Source organism: Microchirus variegatus, assembly GCF_963457635.1.
Source record: "Microchirus variegatus genome assembly, chromosome: 3".
Taxonomy (NCBI): domain Eukaryota; kingdom Metazoa; phylum Chordata; class Actinopteri; order Pleuronectiformes; family Soleidae; genus Microchirus; species Microchirus variegatus.
Window position 1 is genome coordinate 8,765,219 of NC_139804.1, and position 13,915 is coordinate 8,779,133.

General features: G+C 38.8%; 1 protein-coding gene across 1 annotated transcript in view; it reads right to left on the minus strand.

The window, feature by feature from the left end:
- klhdc8a (kelch domain containing 8A) overlaps positions 1-13,915 on the minus strand; it is a gene marked incomplete at its 3' end in the record, with an annotated part of 48,202 nt that overhangs the window by 2,596 nt on the left and 31,691 nt on the right. The window contains exons 5-6 of the mRNA XM_083887137.1: positions 12,635-12,736; positions 11,879-12,027 (exon numbers count right to left, since the gene is read on the minus strand). Coding sequence (XP_083743263.1) covers positions 11,879-12,027; positions 12,635-12,736 — 251 coding nt within the window. The remainder of the gene's footprint in view (positions 1-11,878; positions 12,028-12,634; positions 12,737-13,915) is intronic.

Here is a 13,915-nt window from a genome sequence, read left to right on the forward strand (position 1 = left end):
ATAAATACCTAAAGTGCTGATAACTCTCGATCTGTGGGATCTTTCGAAAGTAGGGACTCAGATGTGTCTGCCAGTCAATGGTCTTTACTATCACTCTGCCATCTGCCGTTCCAACAAGCTGCGGAATATTGAGGCGACTTTCAGGAGAGCTGTGTTCCACTACCTGCTGACAGCAAGAACCACAATGAAAATAATTATTTTACTTTTCCAAAAAATCACATTTTACACATTACATATAGTAGTCTATATAAGCATTTGGCTATTGTATAGAAATCAATTTATACACATACCAAGAGCCTTAGCCGACCTCATGTATTGACGCCACACTGAGGCCTTGGACACATGGGTTGGCAGCAACTTCACATGCCAATCCTTATGCCCAGGATTCTGAAAAAAAAAAAAAATACTTGTTTCGGATCATGGTTCATGTTAACAGGCACTTTATCACTGAATCAGTATAGATTGATCAGTAGTATTGCTTGAATTATGTGTGAATGCCACACCTTTATGTGCATGAATCGCACGTGTAATTAACACGTTCATCACACATTGTGTTAATCACATGTGTGATTCATGCATGCAAAGGTGTGGCATTCACACATCATTCAATGCAATGTTATGTTTCGGACACGGGAGTTTCGTCTCAAAGCATTTGAATCATCAAACTGAACCTGCGGGTGTACAAAATCTCAAAGAGGGCCGTGACATGCTCCTCTTACGACTTATAATACACTCATCTGACCGAACAAAAGTTTCGATGTGTGCATCATTCTCATTGTAATAATACAGTACCGAGCTAGCGAGCTAAGCAAGCATAGCTAATAACAATGTAGCCAAATGGCGTTATGAAACGCACAGTGGATTATTAAAAGACAGCGTCCCTATGTGCGTCTGTATGTGACTTTGAATGAACACCAACATAACATAGATAAACAACGTTAATGAAAACTCACCCCATAAGAAACTGAAAGGTATTCCGGCAGACTTCAGTGCCTCCGATCAGATTAGAGGTCCGGGTGTGCTTCCTTTTCATCGCAGCTTTAAGTCTGTTCGCCTCCAAATGTCCAATTCGATAAGAGATAGAGCGGTGCTGGCGTCATGTCATCATCTCAGACAACTACCGTGTCTGTCCTGCTCTCTTTCAGCCGCTGAACAATCATCTGTTTGTTGTTTTTGTGACGATGAAGTCTAACACGTTAGCATAAAGATCGCTAGCTTAAAATGCTAACAGTCCACACACCAGCCGTCTCTGTGCTTTCTCTGTCCTTGTGAAGAAGCTGTTCAGCCACAGCTGACTTATTGTCCTGTTCTCTTTGCCTTCCTTTGTCAAACAAAGCTTTGATGATGACTGCTTTGATGACAATCACGCTTTAATTTCGCACTGCACACATACACACACACACTGATAGGGTTGCCACCCGTCCCGCAAAATACGGAATCGTCCTTTATTTGGCAATTAAATGTTGCGTCCTGTATTGAACCAATACGGGACGTGGTTTGTTCCGTATTTCCTTAAATATCCAATCCACATGTCTGTCACACACACACATCAACACTAAAGATAAAGATGAAAATAAAACACAGGGAATAATAAGGCAAGCAAACTTGTCGTGGCGGGATCTATGCTGGATCTCGGCCGCACCGACTCCGGTCCTCTGTGCGCGTGCTGCTGTCACGGTTGCTTAGCAACAGACGCCACACATCGGTGCTGCTCACAGTTAACTAAAGACATCAGCTCATCTGATTAATCGGTTATTCCCTTAATTACAACTAAACTAAAGCTCTTCTACAAAAAGATTGAGACCACGGAGTGAAAACAATGAAAAGTGCGCTGTTAAGAGTTGTCGTCATCGCACGTCATCGCGACTACCGATCATCGTAATAAAGATTATTATTGGATGTAAAGATAAAACTGCGTGTAGAGAAATAATCCAGTCTGTGCTGATACGGAAAGATCGCTTGGAGGAAAAGCGCAGAGCGCAGCAGCGACGCACAACACAGCAGAGAGAGAGAGAAGCCACAGTGCAGGTGCGGTGCGCAGAAAAAAAGGCCCGCTGCACCAGATGAGGGGGCACACTCTATAATATAATATACTATAATTGCAATGCCTTGACTTTAGTGAGGTAAGCACACACAGTCCCTGCCATAACAAAATTAGAAAAAAAAAAACAATGGTACAGAATTAGCACAATAACTTATTTCGGTTTTTTTCCCGGTCCCTAATTGCTCTTGCCAATAGACATTTCATGTTCATGTGTTCCCCCAGCTGCTTCCCAAAGTAGATGTTTTCTGTAATACAGAGTTCTGTAATGTTTTGAGTTACTTGGCCTTACTTCATGAGTCACCATAATGGTCCTTCAAAAAGCCTCAGAATGCCCCATTTTTACCTCAAATTTTCAAATGCTCCACACCAACCCGCCTCCGCCCGGTCGCTCCACTCCCTCGCCATGTACTCTCCATAGTGAAATTTTACTAGAAAAACCCCCGACACCCTTACAACACACGTGTCTAGATGTCCTAGATTAGTCGGCTCCGTGGTGGTCATGGCCCCGAGGAGCCGCGGTGGGGCGTCCCTTATTTTCATTTCTGAAAGGTGGCAACCCTACACACTGCACACATAAGCGCTGGACATTCGACACACTCTCTCTCCCCCTCCCTCTCCCCCTCCCTCTCTCTCTCTCTCTGAGTGAGAGCTGCATATTAATTAGCCATGTGTATTCTCCGTGATCGTCAGCTGATTGGCTGAAAAAACAACAAAAGCTCTGGAATGTGAGATCACCACACCCAAACTAGGAGTGATTCACAGCGATAAAACAACCTTAATTCAAACACAAAGTTTATGGTTTTAAGACCCACAATACTGTTATTTGAAGCATGTAGTGGCTTCTTCAAAACTTAAACTTGTGTAATTTTGAAAAAAATGGAAATCCCTAATTTTGAAAAAAAACAAACTTTTCCTGTTTTTTGTTTTGCGCTCGGCCGACTTGTTCCCGCTTGGTCCATGTCGGGTTACATTTTTCTTTTGTGGTGCCTGAATTTATGCACATGCCTAATTTTGTTTAACCCTGTAAGACCCAAATTAAGAAAAACCTAAAAAAAAAATGATTTGACCTTTAAGATGTTGTTGTAGGAGACCTTAGATGCAGAAATCAAAGAGTTTTTGGAAAAAAAATGTTTTTATAAGTTTTTACAGAAACGTTGTAATTTTACAACGTTGGGCTTTGGTGGTAGCAGAATTTCTGTGTTTTTACTCACTTTGTCTGAACAACAATTCACAACAACTAAGTTCATTTGCAAGTTTGATTGCTTACTTAGCTCCATAAATGTATATAACATTTGCAAATAATCACACATTAGTCATATTTTTATGAAATCATTTATTAAAAATAAATACATAAATAAATAAACAGGATAAAACTCTAGCTTTTTAACTCTAGCAACTTCTTCATTCCTTTTTTCTTTTCATGACAAACTTTCATTGTAAGTGAAAGTCCTAAAAACAGTTCTTGTCCTTTGAAAAGCAAAGGTGAACATCACACTTGCTGCATTTGTGTGTTGGGCCAGCGACACCTGTCACGGTGCATGATGTGTTTGTGTGTTTTTGGCTTGATGTCGACATAATTATAAGCTGGACAGTCCATGGCCGGTTGGTTTTCTTTGTCCACTTGTTGACAGACATCTTCATCTGAGTCTTCATCACTCTCATCAGTGTCATTGAGTTCCATCTCAACTTCACTCTCTCCAGTTTGGATGATATCAATCACATCCTGCACACTGTACCGCGGCTCTCTCCTTGCTGGTGGCATTCTGGGGAAAAAAAGCAATGAATTAACATGTATAAATATGGTTTTTATATAGTAGTACATAATCTGAAGGAATAGATAGAGTGGTGGACCAAGTGCTATGGGTAGAAATGTTTTCAAGGCAGACAATACTGTCTGCTGATTGTAAGTCACTTTGGACTAGAGCATCTGCTAAATGCCCTAAATGTAAATGTAATTGTCTGAGCCTATGGTCTCTACTTATACTAAAAGAAAAACATGCAAACCCCCACTTACATCCACACTACACATTCAGGAACATTTACACCTTTCCCAGAACTGAATTGTCTGTTGATATCCTCTTTGTGGACAAAGACATGGGATTTTAGCTCAGTCTGATCAAATTAACTATATAATTTTTTAGACATAAAACTTTTAAATCAGTCAAATTTGACCAGAACACAACACAAGGGTATAATGTATGTAATGTATACTGTTCATGTATAAAGAAAATCCTCTGTTTCAGGCAGTGGTGTTGTGGAGGGAATATCACCTGTTTGTGTCCATCGAAACAAGCCTGCTATTTTTGCTACCACCAAGACCCAGTGTTGTAAAATTACAACAAATATGAAACAAGCTCTAAATGAAATTTGATGCATCTATTCCACAATAACTAAATATGTACATGCTCTACACATTATAATAACATCCCAAAAAAATATAAGAGACATTTTACTTACTTTAATCTGATGAATCCAGTCCAATGAAACAAAGAGATTTTGTTCGGAGGCGATCTTGAAAAGTTGTGTGCGTTCATGGCCATAAAGTGGAACTTATAAACAAATGTAACATCCACTAACATTGTTAGACTGAACAGTAAGACCCAATGACTATGTACATGTGGTAAAAAAACAGATAAAATATAACAGATAGTTTTTAGGGATGGCTAAAGTTAACGTTGTAATTTTACAACCGTGGGTCTTACATGGTTAAATAATTCTTGCACACTTTCTGTAAATCATATAAACTTTATTTCACTTCTCAAATATCACTGTGTTTGTCTCCTGAACGATACATTTAACTGAAATTTCTTATCCAAACAACCAATGATTTATAAAGGAAAATCATGAAATTTATACGATGTGGAATTTACCGGGATACGTTAAATAGGTAAGCCAGCGACCAGTATGTGGACAAAATCGGCACTCCCTGAGCTTTTTTGCTGACACAAGATGCCTCCGCACCGCAGGTGTCAGTAATGGCTGTCAAATCTCCTAGCACTGTAGCAGTCCCACAAGTACTACATATGTACATACTACATATATTATATGTTGTATAGATACCTATTTATTTATAAGATTGTGGGTATAGATGTGTGGCGAGAGAGACACAGAGAGAAGCGGAGCAAAGCGCAGGCAGCGGCAGAAACGGCTGTGTTCTTTATTGCCGACAATAAACTGACTATCTGACTAACACCGTATCTCCGTCCTTCCAGAACAAACTGTGAGTAGGAAGCTCACATGCAACAGACACTTATGGCTGTATTTAATGCACATTTATTTCAGCATTACACTTGGGCTCATGTTTGTCAGAGCACAACATACAGACACAATCTTATCAAGGAATGTCGTGTCTCTTCATCCTTGCATGGCAACACCATGTGGATCGGTACTTTAGCTGACAAAATAATGTACTTGTTCCAATAATGTACTTGTTCCAATAATGTACTCGTTGTACGGTTCCAATCACCCTTTCCACATGAATTCGCAGGTGGGCAATTTTTCTTGTGCTCTCCACATCTCTTGCATTCAGCTGACAGCGTCCTTTTGTGAACGCAGGGCTCTTTACCTCGGCACACATAAGTCCCACACTGTCCTATATGACAGCCAACACCAAATCCCCAGGTAAGAGTTTGTCCAGAATCTCACAGTTATCAGTTAAACACTTGCATTGACATCGAGATACTGTGGAAGGTTATGTTTGGTCGTCTTACACCAGCGATCCAACGAGCCGACGACTCGGATACTTGGGGCCCTCAATACCAAGTGTTGAGGCTTATTTTGTCACTTAGAAATGGGACACCCCTTAAATGCAGATACGTCTTCAGACTGTGGGGGGCAGAATAACGCGAAAGCTGCGTCCAGTCTGTCAACTCCAAAAAAGAAGAAGACATTTACGTCATGATTATTTATTTATTATTTTATTTCAGTCAAGTTATTAGGTTGTCAGTTAGTTATAAGATGATACTCATACAAATACCACAACCACGGACATATTCAGCTGACAGTTACCACACACCACGGCTTATTGAAGGGTAAACGATAGCAAACGATCGCGTGTGCGCACCGGCCGGCTATTGACAAAAGATCGTAAAATAAAAATAAATGTTACGCAACAATGACGTCAGTAATCCATAATATGGGCCTAAACTAAGATAATACAATGGTTTTCATCATTTTTATATCTCTATTAACAAAGAAAATACTTAATTTGTATCGCACTCGCTTCGCTGCTTTCGACGCCATCTTTCTCATGTGAAAACACACAATGCATTCTGGGTAGCCCTTGCTCCCAAGGGTGGTCTCGTAAAATCTCAATATTGGGGGCGATACAGCCCTTAAACTTGCCCCTCAACTGAATTTTTCTGAGAATCGGGACAGCACTTGCACTAGAGGGAGCGCGCATTTTTGAGATTGAGGGTTAAGATTGAGGGTTAAGCAAGGAATTGGAATTCACCCTTGGTCTCCGTGGCTGCGCCTCGGAAAGATGTGAAAATTTAATCCATTGCCGATCTTTCTCCCATTGCGATTGGGTGTTGTGCTGTTATACCCCATGACACAACAACAGGTGTTTTCCATTGTTGAGATGGTAAGTAGCGCCAAATTAAGAAAACTAAGACACGCAAATGAGAAGAGTATGTCTACAGTCCGCAGTGGTCCAAGTAGTAGAAGTGAAGTACAGGAAGTAAAGGAACCCTCCAACATGGTGGCCACGCCAAGTAATGACGTCACGTGTCCAAGCCCTATACTTCATACACAAAGCTGTGTCATTCACACATGATTCAAGCACATCAGCACGTTTCTAGCTGGTTAATAATGCACCCACATAACGTTCTGAAATGCACTGTTTACTATTAAAAGAAAATACATCCCTGTATGTGACTGAACATTAACGTTCCATAGATTAACAACGTTAAAGAAAACTCACTGGTGATGTGATCTGCAGTCGATTTGAGTGTACTCACTAGAATCTGTTCATTAAAAGATTTGTTCACCGAATCGTTCAGTGCTTAGCCACGGGTCGACGACATTCATGTCTTCAGCCCCAGTTTGTTTGCGAACAAGATTCACGTCCTCAACCACAATTCTCCAGTTCTCTGTGTGTGTCTGCGTCAGTACATTCGCTGGTCAGTGAGTGACTACACTCGCCTGCCCTGACAGACTCCTCCTCCCTCCCAAGTTTTGATAACAAAACATCATTATAATAATGATGATGATAATACAAAATAATAATACTTATATAAAAAGTAAAAGTATTATAATTAGTAGCATCATAGAGGGTAATACTAATATGCACATATACATTTGTTATTATTTTTAAATATTGCAGCTATTGGTGAGTCTCTCTTCTGTGTTTCGTCTCCTCTCATCACTTTATGTGTACCTAAGTCTGTTAATAGGGCGAGTGATTCACAGAATGCGGCAGTTCCACTCCCGGCCGCCACACTCGCTGCTGAGCTCAACTGAACTAATAAAGGAACCAATCAGTTCATGAAGTGAACACTAAAACTCACCCAGAGATACAGCGGTGCTGGCATTGTCATCTCAGACAATTACTGTGTCTGTCCTGCTCTCTTTCAGCCGCTAAATAATCCATCTGTTTGTTTTTTTTGTAACGATGAAGTCTGCTAACGTTTATGCTAACACGTTACCATAAAGATTACTAGCTTAAAATGCTAACAAGTCCACTCACATAGCAGAAGTGAGATTTGTCTCTGTCTTTGTTAAGAAGTTCAGCCACAGTTTAGTTAAACCGACAAAACATACAGGTTCTAATGATCAGTTACAGATGAAGTCAAACACATAAAAGAATATATATATTTATATATATATATATATAAATATATATATACTTATATATATATATACAAGAAGCCAAAGCAGGTCAACAAAGCTTTGATGAGAATCACGGTTTGATTTTGCACTGCACACGCTCAATAACTGCTAGAAAGTTCTACACTCTCTGTCTCGCTCTTTCTCTCTCTGTGCGTGCATATTAATTAGCCATGTGTATTCTCTGTGACTGTCAGCTGATTGGCCGAAAAAACAACAAAAGCTCTGGAATGTGAGATCGCCACACCCAAACCAGGAATGATTCACAGCGCTCAAACAACCTTAATTCAAATACAAAGTTTATGGTTTTAAGACCCATGATACTGTGATTTGAAGCATGTAGTGGCTTCTTACAAACCTCAAGTTGAACAATTAAAAAAAAACAAAAAAAAAAGTTTTTCATGTTTTACTCGTTTTGTGCTGGGTTGACTTGCGCCCTCCTTGGCCGTGGCGGGCCACAAATGTATCTACTGGACACGTGAATTCTCTGAGGCTGGAAGTTTGTGTTGAACTGTGCAGCCAAGAATAGAACACTTCCCTATACCATGGCCCTCACCTGCGTTTTTTAGGGACAAAGCCGAGCTTTGACAACAATTCCAGGAATGTCTCATTGTGACGTAACAATGAGACGGAACTCAACATTGTATGTTTTATGTCCTGTACGGTGACTGAGGCGGACCACAAAAACATGAGTCATCTTTGTTCACACTTATGCCTACTCATAGGGCCTCCAGAGTCCCAAATATAAGTATTAAAATGATTTAAAAAGTTGATTTTGCATAATATGTCTCCTTTAACTCTTATTAACTGAGAGTCACTGAAAGTTTACACGATCCTGGAGGGAAAAAAAACAAAAAGTGACAAACTTTAACTTTTTAAAGTTTTTGACTGTTGGATTAGAGATGAATAATCCAAGGGTATAACATTAGCATTAGCAACTCCACAAAGTAGAGCACTATGAGCTGTGAAAGGACTCCGTAATAGCTCGTCCTTCTCCTCCTGGACTCCACCAGGGGTCTGAGGCACATTGCGCCCGAGGTTACACACATCGTGTCAGTGTCTCATACAACAACACTTCCCTTTAATGAGACTGCATGGCTCCTTATCAATCTTACATTAGGCAAATTACATTATGAAGTGACCTATTTGCATGTAGCAGAGAGTTGTTATTGGTCATTCCTGCAGTTTCCAGGGGTGAATCTACAGGGAGGCAAAGAGTGGCAAATGTATATAGATTAAACAAAGTTTGAATCCAAAGGGTCGCTGTTTCAGGGGCTTAGGTTTCAGTGCTACTGTATTGGATCAATATCACAGCAAAAAGGCTGCACAATTAAACCACGTTACTGTCAAACTGAGAAAAGTAAAGTTTTTTTTTCTACACTTATTTTGGGGAACTTTTGTTTCATTTAAGCCTAAATAGTTGCAAATGTTTTTGTGGAGAAAATGGGACAATAAAAGAAGAACCTGAGGAGGGCCTTTTAGTTTTTCCCTTTAATGTGCCAATGACTTTTACCACACTGTTATTTTCTCAGCACTTAGCAGCTTCTGTAGCAAGATGCTGAGGCATCATAATCAGCATGACAGTCGCTGCCAACATCGAACATCAACGGTACTCTGTCAATGTAGACAAAAGAAGGCAAATTCTGTTAAACATAAATAATTCGAAATAATGATGCAATCGAAATGATGACTCACACAGTGTGTGGTGTGTACCTGGTTGTGTAATGTGTATTTAGTTCAACCAACACTTTCTGTGTAACTAGCCTACGCTGTCGAGGGTCGACAGCAAGGGGTATATCCGCGAACTTGTCCAATCCTCAACTTTCCAATATACCCAAAGTATACGCACTCGCACCTGCCACTAACTGTTTTAATTAATTATTAATAAATTCAACAAAATAACTGTTAAATATTATGATATAATGCTGACTACACTTTATACATGTTCAAAGTATCCATATTAACTCGATATTGAACACAGAATACCTGAACTCATAAATTTCTCTCTAGTTTTTAATAAAACAAGTTAACCTATTATACCTTGTTAAATATTATGAATATTAAAATGCTAACCACACCTGCCATATCTTCAAAGTGTCCAAATGTCATGAAAAAGCATACACTATGTTTATTTAATTTCATGAAAAAGCATACAATATGTTCAAACTTTCCATTCAATGCATTAATAAAGAAATGGAGGCTTAACAATTTTTTATATGATAATTAATACATTTATATTATAATGTAATACATATTATGAATAAGTGCTAAATAAACCCATGATATCCTCAATGTGTCCAAATGAGCTCAATAATAAAGAAAAAATGCCTTAACTTTTTTTTCTTTTTTTAAGTTAACCAGTTAACTTATTATGTAACTATTACCAATCATAGCCAAAGTAATAATGATTGTACATGTAGATAGTTGTTACATGAATCATTGTACACAATTTGAAGGCAATATCTCCATTAGTCTGGAAGATAAAGCCGAAAATGTGTTTTTAGCATAATAAATAAATTAATTAGCTAATTAATAATAAAGCTACAAATATAGGGATAATTCTCAGGTGGTATGTGATGCCCATGCAAAATTTGAAGCCAATACCTGCAATATTTTGGAAGATACAGGCGAAAATATGTTTTTTATATCATTAATTAATTAATTAACTAATTAATAATAATGGTAGACAGCTCAAAATCAATAGGAATCATCTACAGGGGGTATGTGACCCATAAAAAAAATGAGAAAATTTAATCTCAAACGCCTTTCCAGTTATCGCGTTAACGGCTAAAATCTGTGGACGCGGACGCAGACGACGCGGACGCGCGAGACCGATTCCATAATATCCGCGCGCGTTTCTCGCGGATATAAATACTGTATATGTTTCATGGTGCTTGTTTATTTTGTTGTTGTTGTTTTTTTTGTATGAACTATGCCCCCTCCCATTCTCCAGGTACTCCAGTTTCCTCACTCAGTCCAAAAACATGCATTTAGGATTGTTAAGTCTTTTTAACTGATCTAAAGCTTACCATTGCCATGTTTTTGTTGGACGTCTCTTCCTGTGACGGCACTCTGACCAATCAGTGGCCGGCATTCTGCCGTCACAGACGAGCTGTGGATGTTCAGTGCAGCAAATTGTGTGGAACAATCACTGATCTGTTTTCTTTATTCAAGTAAAAATAGGTTTTGTTTTCTCCTCTTTATTTTACGCCGCTCTGGCAAGGTTCCAAGCAAGCTGAGCTGATACTGCGCATGACATCGCCAGACCAACAATGCCAAATTATAGATCAGTTATAAAAAGACTTAACAATCCTAAAAATGTGGGTTAATCTCCAACATTTACCAAGGAAATGTCTAAAATCTCAATATTTAACAAAGGAGTCTGGTGTGTTTAGCGACAGCACTGCGGTGAGCCACATCACTAACCCTGCCGCTGTTTTTCAGTCCAGTGTGAGTGACCAGACTGTTTCAGATGCAGTGCTCTGATCATGGAGGAAGTACTGAACTAATCCTTTTAATTAACTGCTTCAAATGATTCAGTTACACTGAAGGCAACTGCTTTACAAGTCACTAGTCACTCGTTTGTGTGTGTCGTGTGTAAAACCCAGTCACGGCAGTTTCATGCAGCTCTGCGGTGATGACACCGCCCACGTTGAGTAAGTACTATTTTGTCTTGGAAAACCAACCTAAACCGTGCCAAGGCGCGGTGAGCTGGGACCATAGGTGGAAAAGGGGCTAAAGTGTAGTAAAACCAAATGGAACATCCAAAGGAGATATAATAGATTCACCCTCCCTGGTTCTTCCTTTACTGTGGCCTTTTCTCTCCTCACTTATATCAGTTTTACTTTAGCAACATCTGCTGGTGAGTGAACAAACAACAACAAAGATGGAAGAAGATTGTTATGACGTCTCCAGATAAAGAGTGTTCAGCGCTTCAAATACATGCTAATGTAATTATTTTCACACGTTTTGGAGCCTTTACTTATCAACTCAGTCATTCAGTACCTGGTTGACTCCGCCCACCACCAGGAGGCGGTCTCGAATGACAATGGAGGAGGCAGAGCAGCGAGGGAAGTTCATGGGAGCCAATCTCTCCCACTTCTTCCTCTGAGGATGAAAAGCCTCCACTGTGTCCAGAGCCGAGGGCTCGTGACCTAAACATGTAAACACACGCATTCATAGTCAGTCACAGTGAACGCATCACATATTACATTCTGATCCTACTGCACTGACTCACTCACACTTATTCTGTCAATGTCATGTGATTCATCCATCAGATTATTTTTATTAAAATAACTGCAGCCATTTTTTTAATTGATTTATTCATATATTAACACCAACGTAGTAATGACTATAAAACATCTTACCAAATCCAGTCAAATAGGTTAAGTGGTTTCCACACTTAACTATTTCTTTATATGAAATTGTCACCCTTGTGAATAACAGATGTCCTGTTTCTGGAAAGACATGTTGCTACTGAATTTTATAAATCTTTTTTTTTGTGTACTGTTAATACTGATAATTGTAAAGACAATGCTTTCCATTAAAAGGATAGTTCAGGTTTTTATCGTGGAAAACATATTCTTCACACACGTTTCCTTGTTTGGTCAACAATGACTATGTGCCAGTGTCTCATACAAAGACACTTCAAATGCTGAACTGTCCCTTTAATCAGTTAACGTTATTCTGACATGAATCATAAATATTACTACAGTAGCAGACGTTTTAGTGTAATGTAATGTAATGTAATTTCTCTCTTACCAAGTCCTCCTGCAACAACCATACGGCCGCGCAGGAACGCCACGGCAAAGTCGGCTCTCTTTGTTTTCAGGGCCACCGTCTCCTCCGTCTTCAACCACATACCTATAGACAGAGAACAAAGACAGAGAGTGAGACAGTGAGTCTGCAAGTACAGATGTGCAAGAGATAAAATAGCTCAGGTGAAGTTCAGTGGCACCACAGTCCACCTTCAACATTTGCATGACTGAACAAATTTTTTACCATATTGTATTTTATTTGATTCTATTTTTACTCTTATCTTAGTTTTATTTTTTTTTTACTTATATTTAGAGTGTAATTTTTACCATATTGTATTTTATTTGATTCTAGTCTTACTTATATTTAGACTGTGATTTTTTTTTACCATATTGTATTTTATCCTATTTTCGTGTTTGCGTGTTTTCCCCCCGGGGAGGAACAATTCAATTCAATTCAATTCAATTCAATTCAATTCAATTCAATTCAATTCAACTCAACTCAACTCAATTCAATTCAATTCAATTCAATTCAATTCAATTCAATTCAATTCAATTCAATTCAATTCAATTTTACAGAAAATAAATGAATTACTCATTTTCTTTTATAAAAGGAAAAGTAAAAGTTCATGAGTTTACTCTGAAGTTGCATACGAGCCACAGTTCATCTAAGAAGAAGACTCGATCCTCCTAGTTCTCCCCAGTGGAGTTTGAGATATTAATGAATGCATATGTAGAAAGTTCACATATATTTGAAAAAAGAAAAAGAAAAAGAAAAAGCAATATTGTGGCAGCAGCAAAACAGTGTGAGCCTACGTGGCAGAAAAGTCAAAGCGTGCATATTAATTGGAGAAAAAAATACATGTTTTGTCTTGATTATTCAACAATTCTATTCCATATGTGTATTTGTGCGCACAGGAGCAACACAACAGGCACCAAACAGACTTGGCTGCAACTAAAGATGAAATATAAAAATGTAGTTCAAAGAGAAATACTACAGCAAACTTTAAACGTAATAGTCTCTAAAAGATCAAGTCATCCTTTTTCAAAATAGTAAAGGAAAAGTGTTCACTTGCTTTTAAAAATGTCAACAAAATAGTTTCTCCAACTGAGAACTAAAGTGTGAGAAAAGGAAAAGGAAAAGAACAGTGCACATTTTTGGAACCAAAAATAAAGAACTCAATAGAAACAAGCAGCAGGTTCGGTTCACGGAGTACGAGTTTCCCTCATCCCAGGGTTAACTAACTCATCGTTTGTTGAACCTGCTTTCTGAAACAGGCCCCTGGTC